Source organism: Dermacentor albipictus, chromosome 5, assembly GCF_038994185.2.
Source record: "Dermacentor albipictus isolate Rhodes 1998 colony chromosome 5, USDA_Dalb.pri_finalv2, whole genome shotgun sequence".
Classification (NCBI taxonomy): domain Eukaryota; kingdom Metazoa; phylum Arthropoda; class Arachnida; order Ixodida; family Ixodidae; genus Dermacentor; species Dermacentor albipictus.
Window position 1 is genome coordinate 19,924,135 of NC_091825.1, and position 20,858 is coordinate 19,944,992.

A 20,858-nucleotide genomic window follows, 5' to 3' on the forward strand; every position below is an offset into this window, starting at 1 on the left:
CTTCCAATGGCGCCCGGTTAGCGAGCTCTCGGGCTACCGCGTGTGGAAAGACACAGACAGAAGAGACTATTTACAGGCTATTTACACTGGAGCCAGGCAGCCAGGCTGACACTCGCTCGCGCCAAGCGCACCGACCAACTTCGTCGTCGTTGTCGCGGCGGCGCGTTTCGTGAGCATCGCTTGAGCATATCGTAATAACACACACACACACACACACACACACACACACACACACACACACACACACACACACACACACACACACTCATACACATACACACACACACACATATATATATATATATATATATATATATATATACACATACACACACACACACACACACATATATATATATATATATATATATATATATATATATATATATATATATATATATATATATATATATGTGTGTGTGTGTGTGTGTGTGTGTGTGTGTGAACGACAAAAAAAAACAGAGGGGTTCAATTTTTGGTAATCGCGACAATATACAACGACGAGGCAATGAAGGAAGGCACAGGGGTAATTTGCTGTTGTCCAAATTGAAATGCAGAAAATAATGAGGAAAATTCAAATGAAAGTAGACCAAAAGGTAGCTAGTCGCGGAGGTCAGATGAATCCACAACCTCTGCATTACGCTTGCGCTAGAGTAAAAATTGTGATATGGTGACGAGGGGTGGGGGAGGGGGATCAATCCGTCCACTACCTTAAGTATTTATGCGAACGAGAGTTAGCCCTGTGAGTGTTCGCCAGCGCCACTCAGAGCCATGGCGGGCAGGTGTGGAATATCGTTTTATTTTTGGCCAATGGCGTAGCGTAACACGTTAAGTTGTGAAGCCATTTGGTGGCGCTACGGCTAGCAAGATGGAGTGATCTACACAGACGCAGCCAGACACCCTCGCGGCGACCTCATCGGTAGCGGATCACAACGGAGGATTGATAGAACATACAACAATCACGGCTGGCCGAGTGGCGGAATCGGAGGAAACCGCGATTGCCATGGCCATGCATGCGGAAGCGAATACCGTCATCAGCGACAGCAACCAGACCATCGGCAATTTCGTCCATGGTCGAATTTCCGAACAGGCGTACCATGTCCTCACACGACGCCCCCTGAGCGGCTTGAAAACCCTCGTGTGGACCCCTGCTCACGCCGCTGTGCCTGGCAACGCGCCGGCTCACAGTTTGGCTCGAGATCTCGCGCGCCGAGCCACGTCCGCGGATGCAGACGGCGTGAATGAGGAGGACAGACACGAGGAACTCTGCGAGGCTTATTATGAAATAGCCCATCGGTATCGCTTGACGCGTCGCGCGCTCCCACCACCGGCCAAGCAACTCGACAAAACGCAAGTGGTCGCGTTTCGGCGATTTCAGACAAACTCATACACACAACCAAAGTACATTAACAAAATCACAGGGGGCAAGGAAAGCGACCAATGCAGGCTCTGTTCAGAAACAGGAACACTCACACACGTAATGTGGGAATGCACCTCGCTCCCGTTCTCTCATCCCTCCGTCAGCAGCGAGACTGACTGGACAGCCCGGCTCAGTTCCGGGGACGTCGACCGACAGCTTGAACTGGTGGACTGGGCAGAAAAGGCCAAGCAGGCCCAGAGTCTTACTTGAGCCCAAACCCAGACACGTCCCCCTTTACCCTTCCCCCTTTCAATAAAGTTTATCACCACCACCACGTTAAATTAGGAGGAGAGTCTGCACGTAGCTAATAAACCCGTCTCCTACCTAATGGCGCGGGTAATACCCGAGGGCCTCGAATCTGGCAGCCTTGAAGTGACTAGGTAACTTACGAGTGAGAACCTCACTGTTAGCCCTGTGTCGCTAGAATGCAGGGAAGCAGACAGTGATCGAAAGCAGCAATTTTCACGTGGATACAAACATCGCATGCCGCTTCACCCTGCATCCTTCCATAGATCTGAGCCGCTACTTAACAAGGAGTCGTTTTCCCGATTTCTGAACGATGTTGGCACACTGCAGATTATTCACCCCCAGCTATTCGCAGCACAGCCTCCCATCTGAGGTTGTTGCTGCGACACCACGTCAGGCGTGGCCCCAAATCCTTGCGTTCGAGCGCCGCGGCGGGCCATTAGTAGTGCACGCAAGCTGTCGCCACTGCAATTTAAACACTTCATTACTTCGTAGGTTATCACAAAAACATCATTATAGTCATTGCCGTAATCTAATATGCATGTCTTACGCAGTATATACTGTCGTGGCGTTGTTTCGGCATAACTTGCCCTTAATTAAACCATGCACATTCGTACATGATCAACATTCCTACTTAATCGGCACCTAACAAGTGCTCCTTCCCAACCGTGGTCGCCGGCCTTTGTGCAGTTTCCCTCCGATCGAGCATGACGTCCGCGATGCCGGTGCTGCCGTCCGCGATGTACCGCGGCCCAGCGCCGCAATACTCTGAGCCCCAAGAAGTGGGCATCTACTCGCTCGTTGGCGCTGGGGGCTCGTACGCCTCCGGAAACGTGCACGGAAAGTACCTCTGCATGCCGCCAAGAACGAGCAACCTCAACTGGGACCTGGACGCGGGATTCGCCGACGTTGCCCGCTTTGAGAGGTGAGCTAAAGGAGCGGCCAACGCTGCGTTTCTAGCCAGCTGAATTGGGCTGCACCCTCCGTGGTCTATAGCGTGGCGCTGCTGTGAACGAGGTCGCGACCGCGGCGGCTGCGTTTCGATGGGAGCGAAATACAAAAAAAAAGAACAACGCCCGTGTGCCATGCATTGGATGCAAGTTAAAGAACCCCAAGTGGTCAGAAATTATTCCCGAGTTCTCTACTACGACGTGCCTAATAATCAGATTGTGGTTTTAGCACGTAATAAAAAAAAGAAATGAATGCCGCATCGCCCTACGAAGGCCCCATCGCCCTACATCGGGGTAAGAAAACTTGTGGTAAAGTCTTTATTGCATCACTCATTGTCACTCAGTAACGGCGGTCACAATCGCTTTGTGGTCGCTATGATATACACGATCGGCGTACTCGCTGCTGCAAACACATTCTTTGATAACGTCAAATCGATGCACGTCAGTTGGGCCGGATCGTTGTAGCACCGCAAAGTAAATGTCTCCAACACGATGCGCGTACACCACTCCTCTTTCAGTCCCGACACATCCACATCGGAATCACTGACAACGCATCTTGTATGCGTGATTCCAAAAAATGTACGCAGTGTTCGCTGCACTCTGATGAGTGCTTCTAGCCTTTGCCTCACGGGGCTATCAGCCATTGCATTTTTTGCTTGCTTACAGGGTTGCGAGTGCTTACGGGGCTATGAGCCATCCATGATGGCTTTTGTGTGCGGACACGAAAATTCAATGGTACCCTAGCCATATAAACTCCGCTGTAAAATGTAACAAATTGGGCTGCAAATGGAGCAAGCATTCTCCTTCTAGCCGGGGGTGGGAGAGGACGTCGCGCCTTTCCTTTCGAAGCTTAACACACCACCCAATAAGGTCAGTTACAGTAAACTCGGTGCTATATAAAATGGCAATGCAAGCCATAAAATTAGAACTGTCGAAATGGCCAGAAACAAATGATGTACGGGGGGAACCAATGAATGGGCTCATACCAGGCAGACGCTTCGAAGATAGTATCTTTGTTCTAATTCAGTGCACGGAGAGTTCAGTAGCTCGGAATAGACCATTATGGATACAATTTCTAGATATTAAGGGAGCCTACGACAACGTAGACACTACAGGGAGTTGTTATGGGATGTTCTCAAGCACAATGACATAGATGATTTTGTGGAGCTGCTGAAGGAGTTATATGGAGACAAATAAGCAACAATTGTATGGGAAGGCAAAAATTATAATGAAGTGGTGGAAAGTCACCAAGGATTGAGGCAAGGATGCCCTTTCTCTTCATTGTTGTTCACGCTTTATGTTAAGGGCACAGAAAGACAACTGGAAAACAGTCAATTAGGATTAGATTTATTATACACGCGGAGTGGACTGCAACACAAGGTCCGATCACTGATGTATACGGATGACGTAGTGCTACTAGCGGACAAAGCAAGAGATTTACAGACACTGGCCAACATGTGTGGCAACGCAACGACAAATCTAGCTCTTAGAGTTAGCTAAGAGAAATTGGGAATTATGATCTTTAATGAAGAGACCAGTAACTGCGCAGTGTCGATTCAACAGCGAGTTATACCCATAGCCAAGCAATATACGTACCTAGGCGTATACATAAACGAAGGAAAGACTTAGTCAAGCACCCACCAAGACAATCTGAAAATAAAAGGGAACCGGAATGCAGCAATAATGAAACAGGACACGTTGGGGCCACAATAAATACGAGTTGGTGAGTGAAATCTGGAAAGGACTCATGGTGCCAGCGCGGACGTTCGGAAATGCCATTTTGTGCCTAAACTCGAGTAAATTGTCGTGGTTCGAAGTTAAGCAGAGAATGGTTGGCCGTTTGGCTTCGGGAGCCCACGGCATAACCACAAATGAGGCAGCGCAAGGGGACATGGGTTGGGCCTCTTTGAAGTAAAAGCACTGAACAAAATTAGTTTTGAAGAATTGCTCAGGAACATGGATCAAGATAAATGGGTGGCCAAGTGCACTAGTATCAGTGCCTGAAAAGCGTGGACACAGAACGGAGCAAGAGGTCAAGGAAGTTGGGAACCAAGTACATGCTAATTGAAAGTGTAGATAGACAACCAGGAGTTATCAGGAAGAAAGTGAGAGCAACAGAGACAGCGATTTGGATGCAAAGAAGGGAAACGAAAAGGACCATGGAGATTTACAAGAATAATAACAAAGAAATTAGAAAGGAAAATCTGTGCAATACCTCAAAGAGAAGTCTCTCGTTAGTTGAGGCTCGGGCTGGTTGCCTAAGGACAAAAACATACCGGGGGAAGCATAAGCATTTAGATGAGGCATGTGTGTGCTGCAGCAACAATCCAGATACCACTAGCACATTCTAATAGAATGCGAAGGGATTCATCCAGCGAGACCAGTACGTAACATACAACTTCCAGAAGCGCTTGAATTTAAAGCAGTCAGAACTGTCAACCGGTCAGTAGTGGAGATAAGGTCAGTAGACGAGACAATTATGTGGTTCATATGCTCGTTCTGTGCTTGTTCTTCATGAAACGAATCCTGTTCTATATGTCGTATGCGTGATTCCGAAGAATGTATGCACTTTTCGCTTTACTTTGCCGAGTGCTTGAAACCTTCACCCCCGCTGCGAGCCGGCCCCGTATTGCACTACCTCCGGGATCGGCCCACATTTTTGCCCACAAACGACGACACGAAAAATGCCGACCAACCAGAGGCTAACAACTTCTCTGTAATATACCAACAGCGTATCGTCACCGTCCACACAAGTTATGTATGAGGTGTGTATGGCAGCGGGGATTCTCCTTCGCCCGTCCGTATTAGGGTGCCTCGATGCGCGCGCCCTCTCGGAGGGTGGAGTCATATTGTGAAGGGGTCAGTGCCACCTTCCGACCGCCGGCCGCCATTGCGCTCCCCACACTTCGTTACGGTCGGTCGAGAGAGACACGTGCACGGCGTTTTCTGGTCCGAAATGCCCGAGTGTTGCGTGCCCCAGTGCACGAACCACTCACGGAATGACTGGAATATGTTCCAATTTCCTAAAGAATTGAAAAGACGACGCCTCTGGCAGGTTAAAGTCAAGCGCGACAAGTGGCAACCCACGGACCGGTCCTGTGTGTGCAGCGTAAGTTATGCCATTTCTGCATTCGTAGTTATTCGTTCATTTGTGTGCTTTTTCCCGTAGCGTGTTCGCCTTGTATTCTTGATATCTGGCACATATGCATGCGTGTGTAACTCGTTTACTTTTGGATAACACAAAACGCTTTGTTTTTGATCTCTTGTTGCGCACCGGGTGCAAGAGCGTCAAGATGTACAGTAAGCGTACGTTGTGCGCTCTTTGTGACCGGCACCTCGTACAATTTAATATTGTACTTAGCTGGAAGAGCATACGCATGACGCAGTAGAATGTAAGGTGAGCTTTAAGCTTGCCTTTCATGTATTGACATACGGATCATGTTGACGTGTTTTCCCAGCGTTATTCTTGTGCCGCTGTCAAACTCGGGTGGTACTTGGTGTCTGTGTGTGTGTGTGTGTTCATGCGTGTGTTTGTGTGTGGGGGGATGAGACCTATGACCACGCATGACGCATGTATGGTCATGACAAGCATGTCATGTCACGACTTATCTTGATTGATTTAGTGTCAAATAATTGGTGGTTACTGCGATGTATAGAAGCCAAGTAGTTGTGCATTGGGCATGAGTAATATGATCATTTGAATTAGAATTTGAATGCAGCGGTGGCGTAGAGGTAGAACACCTGCCTCGCGTCCAAGAGGTCCGTGGTTCGAATCCCGGTGCCGGCAATTTTCCACCGAAAAAAAAAACGCGTGTTGATAAAATTGCACTAACAGGCCTGGAGTGTGGCCTGATCCCAGTGACCAGAACGGCAACGCACTCCCTCACCCAGAGCAGGATTGGCCGCCCTGGTGCAGCACTTGGCCACAACCTCATATATGAACACAACAATCAAACCCCGGCCCCTCAGTCCCCAGCAGCTGCGCAGCAACTGACCACGGCGGCGGTCAGATTTGCGACGCAGCGGAGGGTGCTAAGAATCACGGGCTCCGGACAGGCCGCCATTGGAATATGAACGTGGCAACGTTTAACGCTAGAACGTTATCTAGTGAAGCGAGTCTAGCAGTTCTATTGGAGGAATTAGAGGGCAGTAAATGATATATAATAGGGCTCAGTGAAGTAAGGAGGCCAAAAGAAGCATATACAGTGCTAAAAAGCGGGCACGTCCTGTGCTACCGGGGCTTAGCGGAGAGACGAGAAATAGGAGTCGTATTCCCGATTAATAAGGATATAGCTGGTAACATACAAGAACTCTAAAGCATTAACGAGAGGGTGGCAGGTCTTGTTGCGAAACTTAATAACAGGTATAAAATGAAGGTTGTACAGGTCTGCGCCCCTACATCCAGTCATGATGACCAGGAAGTCGAAAGCTTCTATAAAGACGTGGAATCTGCGATGGGTAGAGTGAAAGCTAAATACACTATACTAATGGGCGACTTTAATGGCAAGGTAGGCAAGAAGCAGGCTGGAGACAAGGCAGTGGGGGAATATGGCATAGGCACTAGGAATAGCAGGGGAGAGTTATTAGTAGAGTTTGCGGAACAGAATAATATGAGGATAATGAATACCTTCTTCCGCAAGCGGGATAGCAGAAAGTGGACGTGGAGGAGCCCGAACGGCGAGACTAGAAATGAAATAGACCTCATACTCTGCGCTAACCCTGGCATCATACAAGATGAGGACGTGCTCGGCAAGGTGCGCTGCAGTGACCACAGGATGGTAAGAACTCGAATTAGCCTAGACCTGAGGAGGGAACGGAAGAAACTGGTACATAAGAAGCCGATTAATGAGTTAGCGGTAAGAGGGAAAATAGAGAAATTCCAGATCAAGCTACAGAACAGGTATTCGGCTTTAACTCAGGAAGAGGACCTCATTGTTGAAGCAATGAACGACAATCTTGTAGGCATCATTAAGGAGTGTGCAATGGAAGTCGGTGCTAACTCCAATAGGCAGGATACCAGCAAACTATCCCAGGAGTCGAAAGATCTGATCAAGAAACGCCAATGTATGAAAGCCTCTAACCCTACAGCTTGAATAGAACTGGCAGAACTTTCCAAGTTAATCAACAAGCGTAAGACAGCTGACATAAGGAAGTATAATATGGATAGAATTGAACATGCTCTCAGAGATGGAGGAAGCCTAAAAACAGGGAAGAAGAAACTAGGAATTGGCAAGAATCAGATGTATGCGTTAAGAGACAAAGCCGGCAATATCATTACTAATATGGATGAGATAGTTCAAGTGGCTGAGGAGTTCTATAGAGATTTATACAGTACCAGTGGCACCCACGACGATAATGGAAGAGAAAATAGTCTAGAGGAATTCGAAATCCCAAAGGTAACGCCGGAAGAAGTAAAGAAAGCCTTGGGAGATATGCAAAGGGGGAAGGCAGCTGGGAAGGATCAGGTAACAGCAGATTTGTTGAAGGATGGACAGATTGTTCTAGAGAAACTGGCCACCCTGTATACGCAATGCCTCATGACCTCGAGCGTACCGGAATCTTGAAAGAACGCTAACATAGTCCTAATTCATAAGAAAGGAGACGCCAAAGACTTGCAAAATTATAGACCAATCAGCTTACTGTCCGTTGCCTACAAACTATTTACTAAGGTAACCGCAAATAGAATCAGGAACACCTTAGACTTCTGTCAAGCAAAGGACCAGGCAGGATCCCGTAAAGGCTACTCAACAATAGATCATATTCACACTATCAATCAGGTGATAGAGAAATGTGCAGAATATAACCAACCCTTATATATAGCTTTCATTGATTACGAGAAAGCGTTTGATTCTGTCGAAACCTCAGCAGTCATGGAGGCATTACGGAATCAGGGTGTAGACGAGCCGTATGTAAAAATACTGAAAGATATCTATAGTGGCTCCACAGCCACCGTAGTCCTCCATAACGAAAGCAACAAAATCCAAATAAAGAAGGGCCTCATGCAGGGAGATACGATCTCTCCAATGCTATTCACAGCGCGTTTATCGGAGGTATTCATAGACCTGGATTGGGAAGAACTGGGGATAAGAGTCAATAGAGAATACCTTAGTAACTTGCGATTGGCTGATGATATTGTCTTGCTTAGTAACTCGGGGGACCAATTGCAATGCATGCTCACTGACCTGGACAGGTAAAGCAGAAGGGTGGGTGTAACAATTGATCTGCAGAAAACTAATGTAATGTTTAACAGTCTTGGAAGAGAACAGCGGTTTACGATAGAAATCGAGGCACTGGAAGTCGTAAGGGAATACATCTACTTACGGAAGGTAGTGACCGCGGATCCGGATCATGAGACTGAAATATTCAGAAGAATAAAAATGGGCTGGGGTGCGTTCGGCAGGCATTCTCAGATCATGAACAGCAGGTTGCCATTATCCATCAAGAGAAAAGTGTAAAACAGCTTTGTCTTACCACTACTCACCCATGGGGCAGAAACCTGGAGCCTTACGAAAAGGGTTCTGCTTTAATTGCGGACAACGCAACGAGCTATGGAAAGAAGAATGATGGGTGTAGCGTTAAGGGATAAGAAGAGAGCAGATTGGGTGAGGGCACAAACGCGAAGTAATGACATCTTAGCGCGAATTAATGACATCTTAGTTGAAATCAAGAAAAATAAATCGGCATGGGCAGGGCATGTAATGAGGAGGGAAGGTAACTGGCGGTCATTAAGGGTTACGGACTGGATTCCAAGACAACGGAAGCGTAGCAGGGGGCGGCAGAAAGTTAGGTGGACGGATGAGATTAAGAATTTTTCAGGGACAACATGGCCACAATTGACACATGACCGAGGTAATTGGAGAAGTATGGGAGAGGCCTCTGCCCTGCCGTGGGCGTAGCCAGGCTGATGATGATGATGATTAAACTAATTGGATTATGGGGTTGTATCTGCCAAAACACGATCGAATTATGAAGCCCTAGTTGCAGACTCCGGATTAATTTTGACACCGTGGTGTTCGTTAACGTGTTCCGATTGAAATCTAAGTGCACTTGCATTTTCTATTTCACCCCCGTCGAAGTGTGGCTGCCAGGATCACATCCGTGACCTCAAGCAATGCCATAGCCAGATACCGCGACGGGCAGAGAAGTGTTGATTTGACGGTCGACCGCTTCCGTAGTGTCGCCTGGACCCTGTCGCGCGCTTTAATTAATGCGGCCCTGTTTCTGCACGCCTTGGGTATGTTGTCCGCTTGACATATTTCCATGGTGTTTATTTTTCAGAAATAGCAGGAACATACTGCACCGTACATCTTCAACTTCAGTTTATCCAGTTTCCCCGCAACCGCTGTCCTGTTATAGTTGCAGCGTTGCCTTGCCTTCCACGTCACCTTTTCCATGTCTCTCCCCCCGCTCCCTGTACGGGAATGGCCTCTTCACCCTCCTCCTCTCTGTGGTTTTATCTACGTCCCCATTGGACTCACCAACACCACCTATACTCGGATACAACTTTAGAAAAAAGGGGGCGTTTACTCCTCGGCTGGTGACTCCGCCGACGAAGAAGATGGCCGCGCTCGCTTCGAACTGGGCCAGGTCGCGTCAGCTGTCTGCTTCAGCCCCTCATCAGAGTGAATTCTAGAACTGTTTGTGATGGTCTATCATGCCGGAAATATTACTGCGAGCTTACGATGCGCCATTTGTGCCGCGTGCATTTATTGTGAGCCGTGATCCGGCGAAGGAACATTGCAGCGAGCATCGCTGGCGCTGCGCTACGCTTTGCCTGAAAACAGGATCCCGCGGCGACCGCTACGAACACACATCCTGCGTGTTTGTTCCATGTTGTTTTATTTCGCTCCCGAGTGAAGTTACGACGAGAAAAGTTTTCTAAGGACTGGAGCCTACTGTTAGCGGCGGGTGTGTTGGTGCACTGTGTCGCTGCGTTTTTCGTCGGACGGGGTGAAGTGATGGAGCAAAACCATTCTCAGGAGAAATCATAAAGGTGTGCGCGCATGAAACAAACCTACGAGTGTCTCAACAGAAAATATTTGCAGAAGAAGTCTTGAACCCAAAGAATTGTCGACGTGAACTTAGCGTGAACGATCATTGTGAGCAGTGAGATAGCCGAGCGTCTAGCGACGGTGCTCGAGCGTTGTGTATAGCACCGTCGATTGATTTCTGTCCACCAGTGCTCACTGCACACGCAAGCTGTGAAATGCGTGCTGTGAAATTGTGAAAACGCAAAACCAAAAATATAAATTTTATGCTATTTAAAACCAAAGGTATTTATTTAAAACGATGAATGAAGCATCTTTGTACCTTCCTGCCTAGACTGTATTCTCACCCCAGGTTTGTAATGGTTGCGATAAATGCATTGTTTTATATAAGTACTTTTCAAATAACAACTGATTCAATTTAAGCTTGGGAAACGAGTAGTAGATAATCCGTGTACATGTGAACAAGCGCAAAAGCCTTGCAGAGCTGCTCTTTCTACTTTTGTCACTTGCAATGAAGCTAAAGAGCAGGCGACGGGCAGCGTCGTAAGAGGCATGGGGTTATTTTTCTGTCGCTGTCCGCCATGTGCTGAAGCACATGAGAGCTCTACTAAACCAGTCATCAAAATACAAAAGTCCTTATTTATACCGACAATTACGCGTTTCAGGAGCACGATTTTTCGAGCGGGACTATTTTAGTCGCGGAGGCAATCAGCTGTCGCGTTTTGGTCATCTGGGCGGGGCCTCCCCTTTTTTCTAAAGTTGTATCCGATTATAGACAAGAGAATGCCTCGGCGAGTGACGTCACGGAGAAAAGTCCGGTGGCGTCCTCGGGAATACGGGTTGAATGAAGGGATCGCGCCCTTATGGGCAACGTTAACCATAGCGCAGTTCTCTTCTTTTTAGGCATAGTTCAGCAGATGGCCAGCAGAGAGCAGAAGGTTTTTCAATATTATTTTATTCGTGCAAAACTATTTACGCGCTGCTATATGAAAAAGCCCGTCCATAAAAATTTTAATGGTTGAACCTTAGGACTGAGAAATAATTTCGAGTAAATGATGAGTGGGAGCATGCCTTATATTGAAAAGTCACAGCGCTGCCCTCTTCAGAGTAGCTTCTTTGCCTTGATTTATCGTCGGCGTCAAAGAGTTTGCCGTTAATGCGGCCACAAAGTTATTCAACAAAATGTTAGCCCTGCACCATAACACATATCTCATGTGAAACCTGTCGAGTGTCAACAAATGCCATGTTACAACTGTAGAGGGTGCTTTTTCTAAGCTTTCTGCGATACAGCTTGCCAGCAATAACCAACACAAGTAAAACGAATGTACGCACAGTACAAAGTCTTCAGGCTCAAGCGCTCCGGATCTGTGTAGGCCTCCCTCAGAGTGCTTCAACAGTGGCTACGATAGCAATCGCTAGAGACCACCTTGTCAAGACCCACATTGAAATTGAAGTGCTCAGGACCCATATAAGGCGTCTAGCCAGGACTCCTCGTCTCCTCTTAGCCTCTCTACCAGCCGACAGACTACGCACATCTTTCAGCCAAACGATAACCCCATATAATGAATCATTGTCAGCTTATTTCACCCCGGCTGCGACACTTTCGATTCCTCTATGGTGCCTCGCTCAGTCAAAAATTAACCTCACAATACCTGGCATCGCGAAAAAATCTGATCTATCACCACCAGCCCTCAAACAGCTCACGCTACTATTTTTGTACGAGAACTACCGTGACTCTACGCATATTTACACTGATGGATCTATCCTGCCAAACAGCTCCGCGGCGGCAATCGTCATACAAGCGAAAGTTACAACAATGAAATTTAAGACGACTCACGCGACAACATCGACGGCAGCAGAGCTCTCAGCGCTCTTTAACTGCCCTTCATTACATTGGTGATGAACCGCCACACAAGTGGACGGTATTCTGCGATTCGAAGGAGGCGGCACTGCAGCCTCTACTGTCACCTTTACGACGCGGACTGCACGAGCAACTAATATTTCATATTACAGGGACGTTACACATATAAGTGATGCAGGGCATGAAATAACCTTCCAGCAGCTTCCAACTCACTGCGGTATTATCGGCAATGAACGGGCGGATCAGCTGCCCGCTCAGCCCATACTGAGGAGCACCACGTCCCAATTCCACTTTCTCGAACTGACGCAGCACGGAAGCTCCGCCTACTCGCTAGGCAATGCACCGCGTCGCAATGGAATGAGCCACATTTAAGAAATACGCGACTGTACTTCCTTGATCCTACATTAAGTCTTCGAGCGCCATCACAGCTTCGCCATGGAGACGCCATGCTTCTATATCGACTGTGGTTGGGCGTTGCCTTTACTAAAGCCTATGCATTCTATACAGGGATGACCGGCACCGCAACCTGTGACCACTGTGGCCATGAAGAATTGATTGAACACATTTTGTGCACCTGCCCACAGTACAGTCCACAGAGGGAATGCCTTCGCCACGAACTTGACCAGCTGGGCGACCAACCGCTATCGGACAAAAGAAATTTACGCCATCGAAAGGACCTACCGTCACACAAGAAGGCCGTTCAAGCACTATTACGCTTCTTGCAATCTAGAGGCCTTTGTGAACGTATTTAACTGGAACGCCTTTTGTGTGTGTGCGTGCCTGCGTGTGTGCGTGTTCTTTTTGTTTTTTCAACGCTTTCCTCTTTGTCCTCTTCTCTTTCTAACCCATGTCTCCCATCCACAGTGTAGGGTAGCAAACCGGAGACTGATATCTGGTTAACTTCCCTGCCTTTCCTCTTTTTTTATTGATATGATATAAGGAAACGTTGACGCACAATTTAAGGCGCTGGCTACTCCTTATCTCTTGAATGGTTCCAGCATACAACATACAAGGGCGCGATCGGAGATATTTTGTTCGATACGCGTTCTGTTCAGTTGCTGCAACGTCACATAGTTGCAGTATGCAAAATTTGTGACAGCGGGGCGGAGAGAGCAGCCAATCAGGAAGCGGTGACCTCCCCGGAAGTTTACTTCCGTCGTTTGTCGTCTGCTTGCAGACAGTATACTACAAAACGAAATGTTTCTCGTCTTCCAAATGAATGAAATCTTTATCTTAAAAAATGAATTTTTCTTATAAAGCCCAAGCACGTTTTCAAATAGTAGTACGTGTGACTACTGCAATTTATAACTATTAGTTTCTTTGCGACGTCCCTAGGTGGTGTCGCGCACAGCGAGAAGAAGAAAAAAAAAACGACGGGAAGAGTGGCGCACTTTTCAAGAGGCAGAGACAACATTCCAGTGGCTCGCTGGCACCGATGATGGGGTCGATTTCTCTGAACAACCAACGAATTATTTGTTTCGAGAAACAAAAATGACGCCGGAATTCACTTTCTGCCATTTCTTCAAACGCGTTTCGCAACGCCACCCGCTCTCTTCCTTCCTCTAGAAACGCCAGCGCAACAACCTAAGTTCCCAACGGAAGCGCCATTTTCTCGAATTAAACTATGGATTGGATTCAAACGTGCCATGCTACACATTTTGAAAGACGTCTTTATAATGCAACGTAACTCATTCTTTGATATTGGGAGTGGAACCACATCATCTTTGAGGTGTGCCTGTCGTGCTGCTTCATTGGCTGCTGTGTTGCCAGGAATGTTACAATGCCCTGGTATCCACTGAAATGCTATTGCATGTTTCACCGCGCTTGCCTTTGGGAGGTTTTTAAGTGTCTCGTATATTATACTATCACTGAATGTTTTCCCTTTTTTGCTGCAGAGTGATGTTAGAGCCGCCTGTGAATCGCTGAAAATTACCCATTTTTGCGCATCTGTTACTTACAATATAAATTTTATCGCATATAGTATTTCGAACAGTTCAGCCGTTGTGGACGATGTCGCACGAGATAACTTAAATGATTCTTGTTTGTTGAGGTGCGGTATAATGAATGATGAAGTTGAAGAAGTTGATGTACTGGAGCCATCTGTATAGACGTGTGTGTATCCTGAATACCGCATATATACCTGGTAAAGTGCTAGCTGTTGAGCAGCTTGAATGAACATGTCTCTTTTTCTGAATATCCCTTCTACTGACAATTCGATTTTTGGAAGTGTAAGCAGCCATGGAAGATATTCGACGTCTGAGTTCCAAAATTCATTTCTTGGCAATATGTGAAGATGTCGTCGCATTTCTATATGAACGTAACTTTTATCTCGTTTGATTATGTCTAGAGTCAATGGGTGACGTTTATGCTGTGTTTGAAGATGAAAATAATGTCGGCATGTTTGTGCAGTCCCTCGTTGAAAAAGAAGAACGGCTGCAAACTGCAGCAAATATCATCCAGGAATACGTCAGCCAACGGGGACTACAATGCTCCCCCGAGAAATCTGAGCTCCTGCGAGTCTGGCGAGGCCGGGGTAACCACACAGTCCCCACAGACCCAACAAGAAGACTCGAGGTACGCCTCAATGGGGGCCTCATACCAGAGAAGCCATTGCTGAGGGTGCTGGGCATGTGGCTGCAGTCCAAACAGCGGGCCACACACACCCTTACACTCCTCAAAACCAGTGTCAAGGCGATATCACGCATGATCTCCCGCGTAACATCCAAGAACAGAGGCATGAAAGAAAGCGACACCCTCCGACTGGTAAGTAGCCTGGTGGTGAGCAGAATCACATACAGCCTGCCTTACTACCACCTGACACAGTCCGAGACGAAGCAGGCCGACACACTTTTAAGGATGGCTTTGAAGACCGCTCTCCGCCTGCCGATGAGTACATCGACTGAAAAAGTATTGGCGCTAGAGTTGCACAACACCCTCAGCGAACTGACAGAAGCCCATTACGTCTCGCAACAACAGAGACTTGCGCGGACTCGCACGGGCCGGCAGGTCCTACAAACCTTGGGGTTCCCAGCAATAACAACACGAACCCAAGAAACCTGCTTGATACCTCGTCACGTCCAGGACATGTTTCACGTTGCCCCGATACCACGCAACATGGACCCTAACCTACACTCGGGCAGGAGAAGAGCAAGGGCCCAGTACATGGAGAAAGCGTTCAGGTTCAATACCACGGCCCGTTTTACGGACGCCGCCATGTATGGGACGAACAACAAGGGCGCAGTTGCAGTGGCATGCGACCACCGAGGCGACGTTACCTCCGCTGCATCGACCCGCACCTGCACGATTACGGAAGCCGAAGAGCTGGTCATCCCGTTAGCCATCCGTGAGGGCCTACACGCAAACCAACCACTGACGATCCTCACGCATCCCCAGCAGGCCTGCCGCAACTTCCTACAGGGAAGAATTGAAAGACCTGCTGCACAAGTCCTAGCCGGAATACTCAAGGAGGACCCTGAGGACTTCGCCACCCAAGCCATCATCTGGATACCGGGCCACAATGGCATCACGGGCAACCTGCAGGCCGACAGAGCAGCTCGAGGATTCGTAGATAACCGAGCACTCATTACGCCGGTTGCAGAAGACCTGGACCCTGTTGACCTCGAGTATTCAGCCATCGTGAACTACCACAGAGGGCGTCGCTTGCGATATCCACCACCCCATCGAAATCTAAAGACAGAAGATGCCACTGCCTGGCGTAGGCTCCAGACAGGCACTACACGAACTTACACATATTATATAGGATACACCCCACAGCCTACAGGGACGAATGCCCATGGTGTGGGGCCACACCAACCCTATACCACATTACGTGGGAGTGCACACTACACAACATAGAACACCCAGACACGAAGACCACGAGGGAGCAATGGGAGGCACTGCTGTCCAGCTCAAGCTGATAAAGAGAGCAGAAAAGATGGCAAGAGCCAGCGGAGTCCTGGACTAAGGGTCCCGACCATTAGCGGTTTTTCTGATTATTCTTTTAATAAAGTTTATCTGTTTCTCTATCTATCTAGTTCGCATAACTGGAAATGGTGATTGGCGAGCCTCAGCTATTACAAGAGAGCTAGAAGTCGCTCGTGGAACAACTAAACATATGCGTAGTCCTCTAGCTAAAGGTCTTTGAAGTCGCTCTTCTGACGTGTCGGAAAGTCCGTGTAAGATGGGCGCCGAATACGCAATTTTTTGTCATATAAATGCATTGTAAACAGTCAGCATGGACGATACTGATCCGCCCCATGATGTGCCCGCGAGTCTGCGAAGTACAGTCACTATGGCATTGATTTCGTTTTCGAGTTTTTTCATGTGGGGTGTCCAGGATAGCTGCCTATCAAGTATTATGCCAAGAAATCGATGCTGTGTGACAATCATTAGAAGATGTCCTTCCAGATTAAGGGTGAAATTTTTTAACTGCCTCTGAGTGAAGGCAAATACAGCTGTTTTTGCGCGTGATAGAACCATTCCTCTCTGTCTCAAAAAGTGGTTAATGATATTTTTGCCGTCCCACACTGCCATCTGAAGTAGTTGAGCATTAGATCCAGATGTTGAAATACACACATTATCTGCATACAATTTAACTGTGATGGCAGTCTTCTGGCTAAATCAGCCATGACGCAGTTAAAAAGAGAGGGGCTGAGTACGCTTCGCTGTGGTACTCCCTGTTTGACAACATGTTCAGCACTCTTTCCTTCACCCGTCTGAACAAGTATTTTGCGACCTGATAAAAATTCAGAAATCCATCGCAAGGACCTGCCAGACAGTCCGAGTTACAACATACTTAGCAGAACATGAACGTGACTGTGTCAAATGCCATCTTGATGTCTAGGAAGACTGCTATCGTCATGTTTCCACGTGCACGCTTGTGTTCCACACAGGTTACTATATCTAATATTGCATCCATTGTGCATCTATGTTTCCTAAAACCTACTAAGTAGTTGGACAACACATCCGTTTCATTACACCACCATTGAAGTCGCGCGTCAGTCATTTTCTCCAATACTTTGCATAACCTCATCATCTCTCTCTCATGACAACTTCACTGGTGTGCCCTTCCTCGCATTTGAGACACATGTATTCATTCCAGTCTAGATTAGGCTCCAAATGAATAATTTCGCTTTCGAGGCATTATTACATACAGTACCGCAGCCCACATATTTAAAACGCCTCAAATGTGTTTTGCAATGGAGACGTAGAACATTCGTACAACTATTTCCAAAGAAGCAGCTGCCCTATTCCGCAGAATTTCAGCTCTTTGCCTTAGCACTGGCACCCAATATTCTGTCAGTGATCTTGCGGAAACACGAACGCATGATTTTTCGGCCCCGATTTGTAATTTCTCCAGCAATTGGGCACGCAGCACTTATTGGGCGTATCCTGCCATGAACGTAATTCACATTCTGCGGCAATGAAAGCTTGCCGGGCACACAACCGCAATTTCACCACAAGCGCAGAGACTACATGCACGGTTCACGTCCAGAAAAAAAATTGCGCTACGAAGCATGTCGCAGGATGCCAGGACTTTTCTGACGCCGAAGCTATCCAAGGAGCGGCAGGCTTCCGGGAACTAATCGAATTGTTATCGCCGTCGTCGCCCACTCGGTCTTCCGCGTCTCATTTTCAACACAGGTGTGCCGCTCGTAGCTTCGTAGCACGCTGCACGGAACTTCTATGTGGGCCTCTTTTGCGTGATGTAGCTCAAGGGGAGAGGGTACACCCAGACGGCCTTAAATTCTCTGGCGGGTGTTGGACTCACACGTTAGTGGAAAGGTAAGCGCTGCAGTTTTTAAAATGCCTCGAAAGGGGGTCACGGGAGATTACAGAAATCAAATGGCCGGACAGGCCGCCATTGGAATATGAACCTGGAAACGTTTAACGCTAGAACGTTATCTAGTGAGTCGAGTCTAGCAGTGCTATTGGAGGAATTAGAGGGCAGTAAATGGGATATAATAGGGCTCAGTGAAGTTCAGAGAGCAAAAGAAGCATATACAGTGCTAAAAAGCGGGCACGTCCTGTGCTACCGGGGATTAGCGGAGAGACGAGAACTAGGAGTCGGATTCCTGATTAATAGGAATATAGCTGGTAACATACATAAATTCTATAGCACTAACGAGAGGGTGGCAGGTCTTGTTGTGAAACTTAAGAGGTACGAAATGAAGGTTGTACAGGTCTACGCCCCTACATCCAGTCATGGTGACCAGGAAGTCGAAAGCCTCTATGAAGACGTGGAATCGGCGATGGGTAGAGTGAAAACAAGATACACAATACTAATGGGCGACTTTAATGCCAAGCCAGGCAAGAAGCAGGCTGGAGACAAGGCAGTGGGGGAATATGGCATAGGCACTAGGAATAGCAGGGGAGAGTTATTAGTAGAGTTTGCGGAACAGAATGATATGCGCACAGTGAAGACCTTCTTCCGCAAGCGGGATAGCCGAAAGTGGACGTTGAGGAGCCCCAACGGCGGGACTATATGTGAAATAGACTTCATACTCTGTGTTAACCCTGGCATCATACAAGATGTGGCCGTGCTCAGCAAGGTGCGCTGCAGTGACCATAGGATGGTCAGAACTCGAATTAGCCTAGACGTGAGGAGGGAACGGAAGAAACTGATACATAAGAAGCCGATCAATGAGTTAGCGGTAAGAGGGAAAATAGAGGAATTCCAGCTCGAGCTACAGAACAGGTATTCGGCTTTAACTCATGAAGAGGACCTTAGTGTTGAAGCAATCAACGACAATCTTGTGGGCATCATTGAGGAGTGTGCAATGGAAGTCGGTGGTAACTCCGTTAGGCAGGATACCTGTAAACTATCGCAGGAGACGAAAGATCTGATCAAGAAAGGCCAATGTATGAAAGCCTCTAACCCTACAGCTAGAATAGAACTGGCAGAACTTTCGAAGTTAATCTACAAGCGTAAGACAGCTAACATAAGGAAGTATAATATGGATAGAATTGAAGATGCTCTCAGGAACGGAGGAAGCATAAAACCAGTGAAGAAGAAACAAGGAATTGGCAAGAATCAGATGTATGCGTTAAGAGACAAAGCCGGCAATATCATTACTAATATGGATGAGATAGTTCAAGTGGCTGAGGAGTTCTATAGAGATTTATACAGTACCAGTGGCACCCACGACGATAATAGAAGAGAAAATAGTCTAGAGGAATTCGAAATCCCACAGGTAACGCCGGAAGAAGTAAAGAAAGCCTTGGGAGATATGGAAAGGGGGAAGGCAGCTGGGGAGGATCAGGTATCAGAAGATTTGTTGAAGGATGGTGGGCAAATTGTTCTAGAGAAACTGGCCATCCTGTATACGAAATGCCTCATGACCTCGAGCGTACCGGAATCTTGGAAGAACGCTAACATAATCCTAATCCATAAGAAAGGGGGCGCCAAAGATTTGAAAGATTACATACCGATCAGCTTATTGTCCGTTGTCTACAAAGTATTTACTAAAGTAGTTGCAAATAGAATCAGGAATACTTTAGACTTCCGTCAACCAAAGGATTACGCAGGATTCCGTAAAGGCTACTCAACAATAGACCATATTCACACTATCAATCAGGTGATATAGGAATGTGCGGAATAGAACCAACCCTTATTTAGAGCTTTCATTGATTACGAGAAAGCGTTTGATTCAGTCGAATACCTCAGCAGTTATGGAGGCATTACGAAATCATGGTGTAGGCGAACCGTATGTAAAAATACTGAAACATATCTATAGCGGCTCCACAGCCACCGTAGTCCTTCATAAAGAAAGCAACAAAATCCCAATAAAGAAAGGCGTCAGGCAGGGAGATACGATCTGTCCAATGCTATCCACAGCGTCTTTACAGGAGGTATTCAGATACCTGGATGGGGAAAAAATGGAGATGAGAGTTAACGGAGAGTGCCTTAGTAACTTGCGATTTGCTGGTGATATTGCCTTGCTTAGTAACTCAGGGGACCATTTGCAATGCATGGTCACTGACCTGGAGAGGCAAAGCAGAAGAGTGGGTCTAAAAATTAATCTGCAGAAAACTAAAGTAATGTTTAGCAGTCTCGGAAGAGAACAGCAATTTACAATAGATAGCGAGGCACTGGAAGTGGTAAGGGAATGCATCTACTTAGGGCAGTCAGTGACGGCGGACCCGGATCATGAGACGGAAATAATCAGAAGAATAAGAACGGGCTGGGGTGCGTTTGGCAGGCATTCTCAGATCACGAACAGCAGGTTGCCATTATCCCTCACGAGAAAAGTGTGTAATAGCTGTGTCTTACCAGTACTCACCTACGGGGCAGAAACCTGGAGGCTTACGAAAAGGGTTCTACTCAAATTTAGGACGACGCAACCTGCTGTGGAAAGAAGGATGGATGTAACGCTAAGGCATAAGAAAAGAGA

At 47.3% G+C, this 20,858-nt stretch overlaps 1 protein-coding gene across 1 annotated transcript in view; it reads left to right on the top strand.

The window, feature by feature from the left end:
- Positions 1-20,858, top strand: part of LOC135914792 (decapping and exoribonuclease protein-like) — a 295,029-nt gene that overhangs the window by 99,584 nt on the left and 174,587 nt on the right. The window contains exon 3 of the mRNA XM_070538309.1: positions 2,357-2,591. Within this exon, the coding sequence (XP_070394410.1) occupies positions 2,374-2,591 (218 nt within the window). The 5' untranslated portion in view covers positions 2,357-2,373. The remainder of the gene's footprint in view (positions 1-2,356; positions 2,592-20,858) is intronic.